The 16,863-nt window shown below is 39.7% G+C and overlaps 1 protein-coding gene across 2 annotated transcripts in view; it reads left to right on the forward strand.

The window, feature by feature from the left end:
• Window positions 1-16,863, forward strand: part of PRKG1 (protein kinase cGMP-dependent 1) — a 1,248,991-nt gene that overhangs the window by 1,086,874 nt on the left and 145,254 nt on the right. For both annotated transcript variants that reach the window (XM_059397429.1, XM_059397428.1), the window contains exon 8: window positions 14,456-14,521. In XM_059397429.1, the coding sequence (XP_059253412.1) occupies window positions 14,456-14,521 (66 nt within the window). The remainder of the gene's footprint in view (window positions 1-14,455; window positions 14,522-16,863) is intronic.

Here is a 16,863-nt window from a genome sequence, read left to right on the forward strand (position 1 = left end):
CAGTTTTGAAAGACTGTACCTTTCTAGGAGTTTAACCATCTCTTCTACGTTGTCCAGGTCATCGGCACATAATTTTTCACAGTATTCTCTTACAGTCCTTTGTTCAGTGATGTCAGTTGTTACTTCTCTTTCATTTTAGATTTTTTAAAAATTTGGGTCCTCCCTCTCACTCACTTTATTTTTTCTTGATGAGCCTAAAGGTTTACCCTTTTTTATGTGCCTTTTCAAGGAACCAGCTCTTGGCTTTATTGATCTTTATTTTCTTTTAATTTCTATTTCATTTATTTCCATTCTGATCTTTATTATTTCTTTCCTCCTATTATCTTTGGGCTTTGCTTTTTCTTCCTTTTTTTAGTTCCTTTGGGTATAAAGTTAGATTGATTATTTAAGGGTTTTTTTTTTTTTTTCTTTTCTTTCTGGTAGTTGGCCTGCATCACTATAAATTTCCCTCTTGGAAATGCTTTTGATATGTTTGAAAGATTTTAGATCATTGCAAGATACCAGTTAAATTTGAATTTTAAATAAATAATTTTCTACTCTAAGTATGTCATTACATGGGGTATTCTTGTGCTAAAAATATATTATCTGAAATTTAAATTAAATTGTATGGTTTGTAATTTTATTTGCTAAATCTGGCAACCCTACTTTATGAGAAAGTGAATGAATGAGTGGAAGTAATTTTTTTTTCCTGTATTACAACAAGAAACCATTTTAATTAATTCCTGCAAGTTTCAGATTAAAGAGTCAGCTATAGTTGAAAATTTCACAGGTGTGATCTGAAACCCTCGACTGCACATTGAAGGCATGTTTTATATTATCAACCAAGGGATTTATTCACTATGAAGGGATAACTATTAATTCTTAACACACTTTTCAGATTCACTTTTCAGAATTTATTCACTATGAAGGGATAACTGTTAATCCTTGACACACTTTTCAGATATGAGGCATGTGAGTTATGATTTACCAGAGGTAACAAGAACAAAGAGAATCTTTTGGGGTTAGACATGTTATAAAAATAGTGAAATCATAATAATACTGTCTAATGCTTACTGAGTGATCACTATGTCAGACACTAATCCAGGTGCTTTTGTACATATATTTACTTATTCTTCATTATATTGATCCTGTTAAGTAATTTTATTTTCCCAAGAAAATGGAGAAGTGGGGAATTTAAATTCTTGTCCTACATTAAAAAATGACTAATCAAGTCCCATCTGGTATTTGAACCTAGATGTGGTAACTTTTGAATCTGCTCTTCTAAGAACAAGGTTTTGCACTTTATGCAAAGGTTTACCAGGGACTTTATAGACACAGTTAATGTATCTTGTGTGATTATATTGCAAAAAATCATTATAGAGAGAAAATTATTTTCCAATTACTTCTAGAAATATTAAAAATATAGCTCAGTGGGTTAAGCCTCTGCCCTCATCTCAGGTCATGATCTCAGGGTCCTGGCATTGAGCCCCACATTGGGCTCTCTGCTCCAGGGGGAGCCTGCTTCCTCCTTGCTCTCTGCCTCTCTGCCTACTTGTGATCTCTCTCTCTGTGTCAAATAAACAAATAATGTTAAAAAAATTTTTAGAAGATTTTATTTAGTTACTTGAGAAAGAGAAGGAAAGTACATGAATGGGGGGAAGGGCACAGGGAAAAAAGACCCCCTGTTGAATGGGGAGACTGAAATAGGGCTCAATCCCAGGATCCTGAGACAATGACCTGAGTCAAAGTCAGACCCTTAACTGACTGAGCCACCCAGGCACCCTGGAATACAAGGGCTTTTTATTGAGTATTGGATTGCTCTACGTAGGAGGAAAATAATCACCATAGTACTCCATAGTACTCCATATGTAAAATATGTTACATGTCTCAAATAAGTGTTACATGAACATCACATTTTGTCTTGTATTTTATTCCATTAAATAAATGTGGGGTATAATTTTCACCTACAGGTAATTATTGTGTTTCGATGCCCACATTATGAACAAGAGGAATTATTTTTGATATTTTAATAATATAGGAAAGAACCATATTCGACATTTTAAACTTTTATGTCTTTTTTTTTTTCAAAATAAATTTGGATTTTGCAATAGAAAAAAAATACAGTCTCAAGGAACTGTTAAATATAGGTGTTAGTTATTACATCCGTACATATACTCCTATCCATACCAAATGTTTGATATGTGCACCTACAGTTGCTGGCTTAACATTTGAAGAGGCCCATAATGGCACCCTAACAAGGGTTAAGGGTGTTAAGATGCAGATGTCCCTGCTGGAAAAAATACCTTCCTTAGGATGCCATGTCGATCCTGTAATTGCTGCCAATGAAAGGAGGGCAAAAGGCCACGCTGTACATGACACGGGAGGACACTGTGTCAAACGATTTTACTGCTCTGCCCGCTAAGCTAGTATCCCTGCGGTGTGATCAGACCAGGCCAGGCCAGCATAAATTAGCTTGAGTCCTGCTCACTGGGGATGCCCACGGGGCGGGGGTTGAACGGCGGCCCTGGGATGGACAACAGCTAAACACGCAGTCACCCCAGGCAAGGCCCCTGAGGAGAATAAGACCTTGCCAGCCTCTCTACCCAGAAATTGCTTGTAAGAGTCCATTTCTATTATTTCATGTAGTTACTTCAGAAAAATATTTATTTTATGATAGGTAATTCAAGTACATAACATAAAACTTAAGTTACAAAAGTAATTTTCCCTCCTTTTTCTGTCCTTGAATCACATACTCTCTTCCCTGGATGTAATTACTTTTTGTAACACACCCTAACATAACCAATTTTAATGGATGCTTGTCTGTGTATTTTACATAAATGAGGGTATATACACTTAGGTTCGTTCAGGATCTTTTCACTTGAGGTATCCTCGAGATCAAGTACATATATATTTTCTCCAGTTTTATTTTATCTTATTTTACTTTATTTTATTTTATTTTATTTATTATGTTCAGTTAGCCAACATATAACATCATTATTTTTTGATGTAGTGTTTGACAGTTCATTAGTTGCATGTAACACCCAGTGCTCATTAAAACATCTGCCTTCCTTAATACCCATCACCCGTTTACCACATCCCACACCCTTCCCTTCTGTATCCCTCAGTTTGTTTCCCAGAGTTCAGAGCACAGGGGGCCGTAGCAGAAGGGAGGGAAAACTGAATGGTAAGAAATCAGAGAGGCAGTTATTTTAATAGTTTCTTTAAAAAATATCCCCTTGTACTGTTGTAGAAAAATTTTATGCCACATTGATGGATATCTAGGTTATTTCCAATGTTGTTATTACAATGTTGTAGTAATATTTAAGGTCATTGTTTCCCAAAAGTGTGAGTACTTCTGTGAGATAAATAATCACAAGAAAAAATTTAATCAGTAGTGCTGAATTATTAAACAAAGCTGAATTGTCTAAAAAAATGTTACACTAGGTTATATTTCTATCAATAGTGTATTCACAAGGCTGTTGCATTTATCTCATTGTTTTGTGGCCTCTTCTCTTGTTTAAAAGCTATTTCTTACTTGTCTATAAAGTGTTCAAATAATTAGTTCATTTTTTAATTGAAATGTTATCTTTTATATTTTTATTGACTTGTAGAAAATCTTTACATATTAAAGAAATTAGCTCTCAATTATTTAAATATTTAAATGTGTAATATTTTACAACTATTTAAAATCATATTCATAAAGTTGCTGGACAGGGAAAGCAAGTCTAATATATTAAAATTCTTGGTAAAAATTGATCAATATACTTAATAAATCCAATATCCTGTTTGCTTTTCCTAACCAACACCAATTGTTTTGCTTGTATACAGGAGTTTTGCTTCAGCACTTTTTATTCAAATTTGTCTTGTATAAGCAGAGGCATGAGTTTCCTTTCTTAACTAATTAAGTTGTTTCTTCTGTTTATCTGTGATTCAAAGTTGATCATCAGTTTGGATGAAATTATAGTGTGTTAGATGGGGGCGCCTGAGTGGCTCAGTGGGTTAAAGCCTCTGCCTTCAGCTCAGGTCATGATCCCAGGGTCCTGGGATCGAGCCCCACATTGGGCCCTCTGCTCAGCAGGGAGCCTGCTTCTTCCCACCCCCCCTCTACCTGCCTCTCTGCCTACTTGTGATCTCTATCTGTCAAATAAAATCTTAAAAAATAAAATAAAATAAAAAGCTAGCTCTTTATTCAAATATGCAAAATAGAAAATATTTATGAGCAAGAACCAAAGAAAAAAAGGGAAAAGATCTTTTATAATGGTCTCTCTCTTAAAATTCTAAAAGTAATAATAATAATAATAAATGAACTTTCTCGATATTTCTCTTCCCTGAAGGAGCCCGGTTAAAAATCTCAATTTTAATTTTTAAGTATCAAAATACTATTTTATGAAGACTTACTAAGTTTTCTTGACTTCTGATTGTGAATATATTATTTGAAGTGAACATGTCTAATTTTCATGTGAACATACATTTTTTGTCACAGATTAACATGATCAATATGAAAATCTATGCCATGATATGCCACTGACATACTCAGATAGTAGATCACAATTACAGGCTCATCATGTCCTTTTCTATCTAAAGCAATATCCTTGGACTCAGGATGAATTGTCCCAGGAGCATTGAAAACCATAATAATTGGAACTTTCGGAAAAGTGTTCATGTTGCTAAAACTAATTACAGCAGAGAACAGAATAGTGATCTCAGTCACTGGTTCATATGTGGGTAATGAAACAGAGAATGGGGCACTTCCTCAAGGTCATGTAGTAAGTTGGCAATAGAACAAGAAAAGAGAGACACCCTCCTGACACGGTGCCTTGGATTCTTTACAGGAGAGGACACACTCCCAGCTCGAAGGCACTTTAGGTAAAAGGCCTTTGAAATATGTGCCCACACAACTTACTTAACACTGGTATCAAACAAGCATCAGTTGGGATTTACCAGTCCCTCAATTCTAGCCATCATTCTAGTAGAATTCTGTTTCTGCTCCTTTAAAGATAGGGAGAACAGAAGAATTACTTGTCAGCTCTTTGGAATGCAGAAGACATGCAGAAAAAAGGCCAATGCATTATTTTATTCTTTAAAGTACTTAGAACCTGGGGTACCTGGATGGCTCTGGCCTTTAAGCGTATGCCTTCAGCTCAGGTCATGATCTCAGGGTCCTGGGATCAAGCCCCATGTTATTGGGCTCCCTGCTTACGGGGAGTCTGCTTCTCCTTCTCCCTTTGCCCCTCCCCCTGCTTGTGTGTGTGCACGCTCTCTCTCTCTCTCTCTCTTTCTGTTTCTCTCAAATAAATAAGTAAAATATTAAAAAAAAAAAAGTACTTAAAACCTCTGAGGCACAAATGGAATAGTATGTCTGTGAATACCTTCTCCACAGCGCAAACTTTCTTTGGCCCATAAATTACGAACTTAATATGCATCACTGTCTGAAAAGTAAAACCAGCCACCAGGTTTGTTTTGATCAAATTATTTTATGAAGTATGGTTCAGAGAAGGGGAAGCATGGAATCAGGAGGAAAGTGGGAGTCTGATTTGGGCAAAGGAACAAACATTTACTCTGTTGTGTGACTTCTTTTTAAATTTTAATAGAGGAAAATTTTCCTCCTCCTTTTTTTCCCTCTAAAATTAAAATACCTCTAAATCATTCAGAAACAGACCAGATGGGCCCCTGAGAAAACCATGGCAACATAATATCGAAATCTATGCTTCTAAACAACTAATAAAATAACAGAGAATAAAGAAGAAAAGCAGACGCTTCCTTCTCTCTCCATGAAATACACTCCGAGAAGACCTTCTCTGTATTTGTAAGACTCTGCCAAAAAGTTTACTGTTCGAAGCTAGAGTATAGAGTCAATACTATTTGTATTCTAGCAACAGCAACAACAACAACAACAAAAACAAAAACTAGGAGTTTCCTCGGCAGTTCATTCATACCCTAGCTATAATGGAACATACCGAGAACTGTCTTTAATGTCTAGATAGGAGAGCAGAAGCCATCAGTCACATCAACATTCAGAGGAACATACGCATTCAAATATGGAATATGGGAGCAGCGTGGAAGGGAGCACAATGGAGAAGAAATAGCAGTATTAACTCCTTTGCAATTGCTTCCTCTCTCCTTTTCATATAGTTGAACCGTATGAAATTGCCAACAGCGATGCAGAAGGGTCAATTTCATTTGGTTCAGTCTAATAAATATCCATGTTCATTGTCATTGAAGCACGCCATAGAATGCAAAGTTCCAATGTCCCATGAAAGATTCATTATGCCATCAATGCAACAGAAGTCATAGGGAAAAAAACAATGTGAAAATGGAATTCTTCCAGATCCGTGACTCTTATTTATGATGACCTTCTGAGGGCATAGATGGAAGAGGATTTGCATCCTCTGAGGAAGTGAATTAATATACAGTGGGTGGACATACCCATCGGTGTTGCTAGGAAGAATAAACTTTGGAGTTACTTTATGGATCACACTTGGGATTGTTCTGCTTAGAGAAATACCCTCTTTGAGGTCATGTCATGAGTCTCTACTCCTTTTTATTTTTTTATGATTTTATTTATTTATTTGACAGAGAGAGATCAGGCAGAGAGGCAGGCAGAGAGAAAGGAGGAAGCAGGCTCTCTGCTGATCAGGAAGCCTGATGTGGGGCTTGATCCCAGGATGCTGAGACCATGACCTAAGCCGAAGGCAGAGGCTTAACCCACTGAGCCACCCAGGTGCTCCATGAGTCCCTACTCTTGAGGAGAAGCAGGGACTGCCTTGCATGGGCAAATCTGAAATGATTTCCTTGATGCTTTATTTCATCATAGCATACAATGTGTTTCCTTTAATTGAGCTTTCCAACCAATTGTTAAGTTTCTATGTATTAGGATTAAAAAAAAAATTCACTTTGTCAATTTCTCCATAAAGATTTTATGTATTTATTCGAAAGAGCAAGTGAGTATAGGACTGTGAGTGGGAGGAGGGCAGAGGGAGAGAATCTGAGGCAGACTCCCTGGCCAGCCAATATGGAGGCTGATGGTCATGACCCTGAGATCATGACCTCATGACCTGAGCCTAAATCAAGAGTGGGAAGCTTACCCCACTGAGCCACCCACGTGCCCTTAATCTCTTCCTAAAAAAATAAATCCTTAGAGTAGCCCCAGGCACTGAAGCATGTGGCCTGGCCCTCCAGTCTTGTTTCTCCCAGCCCCCACCTTCTTTTCTTCAATCACACAATTCTTGCCACCTTTGCTTTACAGTAAGATGTTTCTTCTTTGTTTTAAAATATGCTATTTCCTTCCTTGGGGCTCCTGCCTATGTTGCACTTGTCTCCTAGTCTTACTGTTTAACATCCTCAAAAAGGCTGTCTGTCATCTAAATTGCCAAATGAGATCCTCCCTTATCATAGCCCTGACTGTGTGCTGTCTGATCGGTATTACAAATACATGCTTGCATACTGATTTAACGTCTGTCCTCACTACACCGTGGATTCAGGCATACAGGATATGATAGCTCCCAGTAAATATTTCTTAAGATAATTATTGCCTTCTTATGATTATTGTTCATGAAACATGAATACTTAAGAATAATAAAGTGTTTGAAGGATGTTTTGCCAAGGTGTTAACCTTAGTTATCTCCTGGTAGATGCCATCATAGTATTTTTCTATTTTTCTCTCTTTTTGTGTTTAACTACTTTTTTCTATAATCAATAGGTAGACCTATTTCTTGGGTGGATTATTATTATTATTATTATTATTTTTTACCTTCACAAATGCTACTGAGCGATTATGGAAGTTTGCACAGGTGAACATTTGAACTGGATGGAGGGTTCTTGGCAGCCTCATCTCCCTGTGCACAGACATGAGGATAACAGCTGAAACTGTTATTTGCCACAAGTGCAGTGCCTGAAAAGGTCATAGGTGAGGGAGCGTTAGACTTCCAACCCTAAATGACAGTGCAGAAATTTTCTTTCCTGGACATTTCCTTTGAAAGCTTTCATGCGATGAGTTGACTCAACTAGATTTAAATTTGAAAATGTGCAACAAAGTGAGACGTGGATGGGAAGAGGTATTGAGCAGGAGCACAGGGGCCAGTTACAAGCACAAATCAGCATTCCTGGTAGGAATGGTAATAGCCCACCTAGAGCAGTAGCTCTAGGAATGCACCGGAAGGAGAGGGACAAGAGAGAAGGCAGAGACTGAGCCAGTCTGAGCAAACCTATGCAGGCATGGAGAGAGCAAAGAATGAATTGATTCTTTTGAGCCTGGATGAGTGTAAGAATGGTGATGTGATTGGGGCGCCTGGGTGGCTCAGTCTTTAAGCGTCTACCTTCAGCTCAGGTCATGATCCTGGGGTCCTGGGATCAAGCCCTGCATTGGGCTCCCTGCTCCATGGGAGGCCTGCCTCTCCCTCTCCCACTCCTCTGCTGTGTTCCCTCTCTTGCTGTGTCTCTCTCTGCCCCGCCCAAAAAAGAATGGTGATGTCATTAACCCAAAGAGTGATGTCATAGGGTACCCACAGAAAACCGAGGTTTTGCAGTTAAGGGAGAATGAATTGGGTGTGAGTTGGAGATTACAGTGGAACTTCCAGAGGAAGGTGATATCTCTTTCCAGAGGAGAGAGAGAAAACTTCAAATGAAGTCTTTGGAGTCATTTGTAAAGCTAAGAGTTGATACCATAAGATGAGGTGAGATTTCCCCAATGAAAGAAGTCAGAGCAACAAGCTAGAAGGCCAGAAACAGAATTTGGGAGGAACACCTGTATTTTAGTGCACTAAGGTAAAGGATTCAGGAAAATAAATTGAGAGGGTGATAGCAGAAAGATTTAGGACACTGATTATTACAGAAACTTAGGGAATGAGTTTCCAGACGGGAAGTGGAAAGAGTCACTGCTTCTGAGATGTCCTAGAAGACCCCAAAATGATGATAGGATATGGCAGGTAAAATTGACTGGTTGTTGACTCTTCGCCAGCCCTGGTTAGAAGACGTGTATTTGGGTGTGGTCCATTGATCCATTTTACAGAGCGCGGGAGGCGCGAATCATGTTGGAATAACTTCACAACCAAATAGGAAGTAGAGTTGTTGTGACTGGCCTGATTCAGCTTTTTGTCCGAGAACACATACCTGCTCTGGGACCTAACTTCCGAATTGGAAGGCACAGTTGAATTTGCCGCAAATTCTGCCATTCTAGTTCATCACTAATTCAAAGCTTAATTTCAGTTTAAGTGGCTGTTGGTTGTTTATCATCCCACTTGTAGTTTGTTTGCCTTTGATTTTTGAGATGGGAAGGGTTTATTCTGTCCAGCGTGAAGCAGACTCGGCTGTGAACTTGTCCTGTTGCACTTGACTGAGAGGGTTGCTGTGAGTGCTCAGGTGTCAGTTTCCATGAAGGCTGGCTCGGAGGGAGGGAGGACTCAGGTGCCCGCGGTCACATTGCTCTAGAGCTGGAAAAGCTTCTCAGGCAGCTCCTTCGCATGAACTATGCCCTACTTTGGCCTCCTATGCTCTGTGTCGTTCTCCTGAGGTCTCGATGTGCTAGAGAGTTCCCTCACAGCCATGAGGCATAAGAAAATTGCTTCAGAGCGACAAGAGCCCGCATGAGCCCTTGCTATGGATTATTCAGACACCGACAGTGACTCCACGTTGGGATACAGCGATGATGAAGATTCCAGTGATGAAGCTCACAGAGTCTCAGAGTCGGTGCCCAGAAAACTGTGTTTGCAAATATTTGGGGTGTTTTTCATGCTGTATGATTTCATGGAAAGGAATTTCTAACTTCTCCAGAAAGGCCTAAAGAGAGAGCCCTGCTAATCTGCATAGCTTTGCTTGTAATGACTCACTAATCAACAGCATGTGTGAAGTTAATCTGCCAACGGAAGCTGCTTGCCCAGTAGTATGTGTTTGTCCAATGTCAGCTAACACACACAGAGAAATGGCTGAGCAGGAGATCTGATTTTGAGACTGTGCGTGTGCTAGACTTGGCCCCTCATGTAGATACAGGTGTGTGTGTGTTTGGTGGATGTTCTTAATTACGGATATTGTACATTATCTTATAATTCTAGTTATGAGATTATCTTGTGGTCAGTGTCAGGGAGACTTTCCAAATCTCCTATTTCTTCTATTAGAAACGATCACATAACATGATCTGACAAAAAAGTAAGAATCAAAGAAAGCTGTTTTTATCAGTAACACGATCTCCCTCCTTCCTCTTTTTCTCATTTAAGCTGGTATTACGTGAAACCCTTCTAACTGGGCAGATGTTCTATGTGAAACCAATATCGTAGCAGCTGTGTATGCACAGAGGACGGTATAATAGCCACATGGAGCTATTAGGACCTCTGTATTAGACGAGTACGTAATGTTTTCTACCTCAATCTACATATTTGCTTGGACCTGCCAAGGAAATAAGCAGATACAGTAAGTCACTGTATTAGCAGCTTCTACGAGTAGCATTCTCTCATTAGAAGCTTCTTTACTGTCTCTCCTAAAATCAGGGATGAGCATATGTCAGTTCTCGATCAGATGGCATTCTGTCTCTCCTGGGAGCAGGCTTTCTCAGTCCACAGGGACAGCACACCTAGATACCCGACTGACAGGCATTAATGGCACAAAACACCTTAATAATAGAGATACAATGACAGCCTAGTGGCAACATGAGTTTGGCATTGAGTGAACTTGGCATTTAATAATTTCCTATTGTAACATGACTGCAAAGTAACATCGCAGGGCTAGGACAGAGCCACGGATAGGAATTCGAACACTGTGAACATCAAAACAGTTTATTGAGTTAGTTTTGCAGTGCACCACCCATGCACATGTGAAAGCTGTTTTTATTAACAAGTAAATATATATATTTTTATGGTGACAAGCATTATGACTACTTACTGCTCCCAAGTCATTCTGCATTAGAATGCATTTAGAATTGTTGTCAGGGTGGAATCTGGTAGTGGAGTGCATAGGGAGTGGACTTCTGTGGACGGACATGGGCTCGGGAGCCCCTCAGCTCTGTGTTCAAATTCCAAAGGCAGCTACTCATAGGCTGGGTTTGACTCTGGGGGTGCTGCTTAACCTTTGTCCTCTTATGTGCAGTTGAGATAAAATATCCACCCTCTGCTGTCTGCATTAAGCGAGATTTGTGCAAATCACCTAATACAGTTCCTGCCATATACTAGGTACTGAATAAATGGCAGATATTATAATCTAATGGTTAATATGTGGTTTTCCCCATGTCATGCTTCTTTTCTGTTTTGATATACATTACTAGGTACTAAGGCTGACTGTAGGTCATAATTCACAGATTTTCCTTTTTAAAATAAAGTAATTCCAATTTTTCTTCACAGAGTCACTCATATTTTATTTTCCCCATCTCTATTTTAAAATATTTAGGTGTTTTCTTTCTGTTGCAAGAAAATTGAATTCACTTGAAAAAGGAGATCCAATTTCGGCCAGATAATACAATAAATGTTAAAATGTTGGAAATTTGGGCTGAAATAGTTAAAAAATGAATATGCACAGAGAATATGTTCAGAACAAAGCATTATTTTGTATATATTATATTTTTAAAGACTTTGTGGGCAATTTCTAAATTGTCAAGATGGTCATATATTTTAGGAAAATTCAGATTTAATATGTTTTCTGTAAAGCTGTGATAGGTGCACATTTTGTTTGTTAGACTAGCAGCAACGTGTAGTAACATACTACCGTGGGCAGCCTCCTAAGAAATAAGTCATTCTTGGACACCTGGGTGGCTCTGTTGATGAAGCATCTGCCTTTGACTCAGGTCATGATCTCAGGGTCCTGGGATCCTGGCTTGTGGGGGCCTCCCTGCTCAGAGGGGAGTCTGATTCTCCCTCGGCCTGCAGCTCCCCCCTCCCCCCGATCCCGCACTTTCTCTCTCTCTAAAAAATAAATAAATAAAACATTTTTTTTTTTTAAATGAAGGACAGATGGACAGATGGAAGAAAGGAAGGAAAGAAAAGATAGTCAATCATATGATTTATGAAGGACATAATGGGCATTACCCATGTTTTCTGCCCATTGTTGTGTCCACTGAAATTCCTGCTCAGAAAGTGATCATGGAATTGAAAATATATCGTTTGCTCCCTTGGAGCAGAAAGAGTATCTGCACTCTGTTGGGCAGGGGAAACTGCTGAGCAGCGTGGCCGCGCAGGAGAGGAAAGAACCAGCATGCAGAGAAGAACACGCTGCTTTCCACCCATGGGGCGTTATGATGAACTTAACTCTGTCGCGCTTAATGCCCTCCAGGGAGCACGCGCTCTTACCATTCCCATTTCAAGGCTTTCACATGGATTATAGCTTGCCTCCTAAATCTCGCGTGTGTCCAAAGACTGTTCTCTGCTCGTCCTACCCATGGGCTCGAGGCTGTGGTACCTTAGCCATTTTTGGACCACACAGTAGGCACCTCCTGCATGCCCCTGCATTTGGGGTAAGACAGAGAGTAAAACTTGCTATGGAACCTGCCCCCGGATGGTTTAGTGGGAGGGGGATAGAATCGACAACCAAGTGTCCCCACAAATAAGCGTACAGATTACAGACTGTCATAGGTCCATGGGTCGAGAGGTGCATCAGGCCATGAGATCAGATGGGTAGAGAACCTGGTCGAGTTAGTTCTAGTGAATTGAGGAAGGAAACTACCCTCCACCCCCGCTCCATAGGCTGGGGAGGTGGGGGTGTATTCAGCAGAGAATAGAGGCAGCCAGTTTGGCTGGAAGGTGAGGATTTGAGGGGGGCACTGGCAGAATCCTGTTGGGGCTGAGGAGTTTGGAATAAAAGTTACAGCCTCAGATGTGAACTTAGTATGACATGTGGGTTAAAGATACACACTCAGTCACTTCTCTCCTTTAACAGCAATAAGCAGTGAGAAACAAAAGTGGAAAAGGTTGCTTTCATAAGAGAAAGTGATGATGTAAAACACTCAAGATTTCTTAAAAAAAACCACACCAAGGGAAAAAAAAAAACCCAAACCTAGTGAAAAAGATAAAGAAATTTTACTTACATTCCTAAAACTAGCTGCAAACAAGTGGAAGGTCATGTGATGTGATTGTATGAAAAAGTAATGTAATAAAAACTCCTTCTTCCGAAATCAATGTATAAATGTAACACAAATCTACCAGAATCCTAGTGTGGATTCCCTTGGAAGGGAAAACATGAGTTTAAAATCTCTGTGGAATAGGAATCCTTAACAATTTCATCAAGCTGTTTCTGAAAAATAATTTTAGTAAGGGGGCACTTGCTTACCAAATATCCAATACTAATGGTTCCTGTGAAACAACTATAATTTTATCTCTTTAATTTTTTTTAAGTTTTTATTTAAGTCATCACTACACCTAACATGGGTCTCAAACTCACGACTCCGAGAGTAAGAGTTGCGGGGTCTACCCCTGAGCCAGCCAGGTGCCCCACAGCTGTAATTACAACACTGCAGTGTAGCAACAGTGAAAGACATTTCAGCAGAAAAAATACTGGGTTCAGAAATACATATGAGGACATAATGTATTCTGAAAAAATAAAAATTGAGCAGATATGTCTTTATTTTCAAGACTTTAAAAGCCTATTGTTAGAGACCTATGATATTTGGGTTATGATTTTTAGAATGTATTATTAACAGCATATTATTTCTGTGTAATATATTTCCAACTTATATTTATCATTATGTTAACTTTGACATTTTACTTTTCTAGGGAAAAGAGTACATTTTCGTGTATAACTTAATGTTTTCATACAGCGGTACTATGACATTTTTAGTAGCTCAGAATGAAATGCGAATGTTAATTTGCAAAGTCTGTCTTTGACCTCTGGGTAAGATGAGAAATAGAAGAGCACATTTCTAAAGGTTTAAGAAGTTCATAGATATGCCTACAGTGACAAATTGGATATTTCCAAACAGTATGTACACATTTCAATCAGAGCAATTAATATTTGTCAGATAATCTTGAAGAACCGAGAACTGTGGTATTGATGAATAACTGTGTGTTAGAAGTTGCCAGAAGGTTAGCCACATTAAAACAGGGTCTCTGAGGTGATAATTAAAACAGATCCATTGTTCTCAAGGTTAGAATAATAAATTCATACATAAACGGGTTACTCAATCCTCAGAAATCTACCTTTGGGTCCTTTAAAAACTCTCATTACTCACGTCATTACCATCCGCATCATTATCCAGTTAACTCCTTAATTCCCCAAAGAGCTCAGGGCTATGAAGATAGAAAATTTTGCTTCACTTGCATAAATGAAACTTTCAAATCAAAAATTCTAACTCCTGGATTGTAACCGTAGGATCTGAGGGATTAATGGCAAGAATAAGGTGGTTCCTCGGGACGAAGGAATTCGAGACATCAACAAAGCCTAACCCCAGGGATGGATACATCAGAGGGGCTACATGATTCACTGTGTCTCCTGAAAGGAATCGCAGTGAACACTTCTCTGATTTTAAAAGTTCTTTTACTTCAACGTCTCTCTCTTTCTTATGCAGGGAGGATGTGAGGACAGCAAACGTAATCGCCGCAGAGGCTGTGACCTGCCTTGTCATCGACAGAGAGTGAGTACTCTGCCTTATTCTGCGTCATACGTGCTCGGATCCATGATGGACAGAAGGTCTTGGAACTAGACATTGTTTTATGGCGTTATAAACCCTTGTTTGATATTCTTTCATTTCTAAAGTGAGTTGTCTACTTGATTCTCACTCCCTGTTATTCTTGGAAGTAGTTGGTTCTGCCGTTCTAGCCTGGGGAGTTTCCACAGAATCTTAACCAGCAGGAGCCCCACCACAGTTATCTCCTTGACATGCACAGGCCATTATGAGATGGCACAGAAATGTCGTCAGGGTTCATGAGACACAAGGAAAGCATGGGTCCCCGTGGCTTTTTTGTTTTATTTATTTATTCATTCATTCATTTATTGGGTTTTTGTTTTTGTTTTGTTTTGTTTTACGAGGGAGGATCTTAGGAATACTAGCTATTTGGGTAAATTTTTAGAGTAATAATTATCACTACTGCTAATATTACTAGTATTAGTAGTATTACGAAATGGATCATTCCTTCAGCATGTTTTAGTTCTCTCCATTCTCCCATCCCCAGACTCTTATAAGGGACACATTTAAGGAAGATACTTTTTGGAGAAAACATCATTTTAGACGTAGGTGTGTATTTAGGTTCATGACAGGTGTGTTCGAGGATGCCCAGCCCTGTTCCTTCTTTCCGTCTGGCTTTGCTAGTCTCATCGCCTGAATGCTTTATCGATGCAACTACAAATATCTGATGGCTGATGCACCCAGGGCCTGAATAAAATGTGTGGGTGCGATCTGGAAGCCGTCCCCCAGACTCTTCCCCATTGCTGTGTGTGTGTAGGAATGTATCAGAAAAACCAAGTGGCTGACCGATGGGCAAGAATAGCAAAGCACCCTTTCGTGCAGTCAGGAGAGCTGGGATAGGCTGTGGGTGTCAGGATGGCCTGACCCAGGGAGCCGGATGCGAGCAGTCCGGAATGATGGGGGTGCATGTGGAGCTCAGCAAGCTCTAGGTGGATCACCCAGACTAAGGGCTCTTTCTTTCAGGAAGCTGGTAGAAGCTGGGGAGGGAAGGAGGGAGGAGGGAAAGGAAGGGACTGAGGAGGGATGGAGGGAGGGGGGAGCATGAGGCATTGGTGGGCTCTTGGAGAGTGTCCTTGTGATGAGTTCACACACACATCCAAGAAGATGAAGGAAACAAAATACTAAAGGAAATACTTGATGGAAACAGGGCCACAGGGGAGGAGACTGTGGACAAACAAGGGAAGAATTCTTGGAGAACATATGTGTCTTTTCTTTTTCCTTTTTTTTTTTTTCCTATTTCTAAAAGGAGAGGTAGAAAATTTATAGAGTTGTAGATAAGGAAAGTTAGAGGAACTCAGATGGTCTTGACCTTGCCTCTACAGTGTAAAGCAAGAGGGACACCTGGCTGGCTCAGTCCGTAGAGTGTGCAGCTCTTGATCTTGGGACCCTGAGTTTGAGTCCCACATTGGGTAAAAGATTACTTAGAAGTAAAATCTTTTAAAAAATAATCATAAAATCTAAAGTGAGAAAATCTGGCTAGATTTTCTGAGGCTATGGGTGTGCCAGGTGACTTGGGTGGACAGGTAATCATATCAATTTATATCCCTATAGTCCTTTAATAATTTATGAATTTCCACATGCATGGAATCCCAGCTGGAAGGTAGAGCGAATGTTCAGCAGAATAGGAAATGGAAGCCCCTAGAAGCTGAATAACTTGGTAAGATTTCCTGGCTAAACAATAAGCCCAGATTCATCAGAGAAACAAACTAGATGGGATTTTGTGGGCTGTCTGGTCCTGCTTCTTCAACTGAGTTAAGTGAGGTCCTGAGGAATGAAGAAATGCCACATCATATCATATACATACTTTTGCCCTCATCCGATTTTCTCTTTTTTTCAAACCTAGTCCTGGGTAATGAATGGGCTTTGTCAAATAAAACCCAGTAATTAAATCCTGACTAGACCACGTTTTGAGATTATGGACAGTTACATAAATCCTACATCTCAGTTTGCCCATCTGCAGAATGGGATAATATTGCCTAGAGTTAAGATTGTTTTCAAACAGCTTATCATACTTGAAGGTCCAAGCACATATAGTCTGTACAGTAAGCATTCAGCAGATGTGGTGTCCTCTTCTTGCAGAAGGCAGAGGAGCCCCTCTGATTTAGCAGTTTGCTATCTAATTGGCAGAAACTTATCCTTAGGGATATATACAGAGGGGGTACCTCTGTATATATACAAGGGGGTACCTCTGGATATATACAAGGGTACCCCCTTGAGACAGGAGATGTATAGAGAAAATGGCCTGACTGTAGCAGCCAGAACGTGCATTTCTGTATCTTAGAAGAGAAGCA

This window comes from Mustela nigripes, chromosome 4 (genome assembly GCF_022355385.1).
Source record: "Mustela nigripes isolate SB6536 chromosome 4, MUSNIG.SB6536, whole genome shotgun sequence".
Lineage (NCBI taxonomy): Eukaryota > Metazoa > Chordata > Mammalia > Carnivora > Mustelidae > Mustela > Mustela nigripes.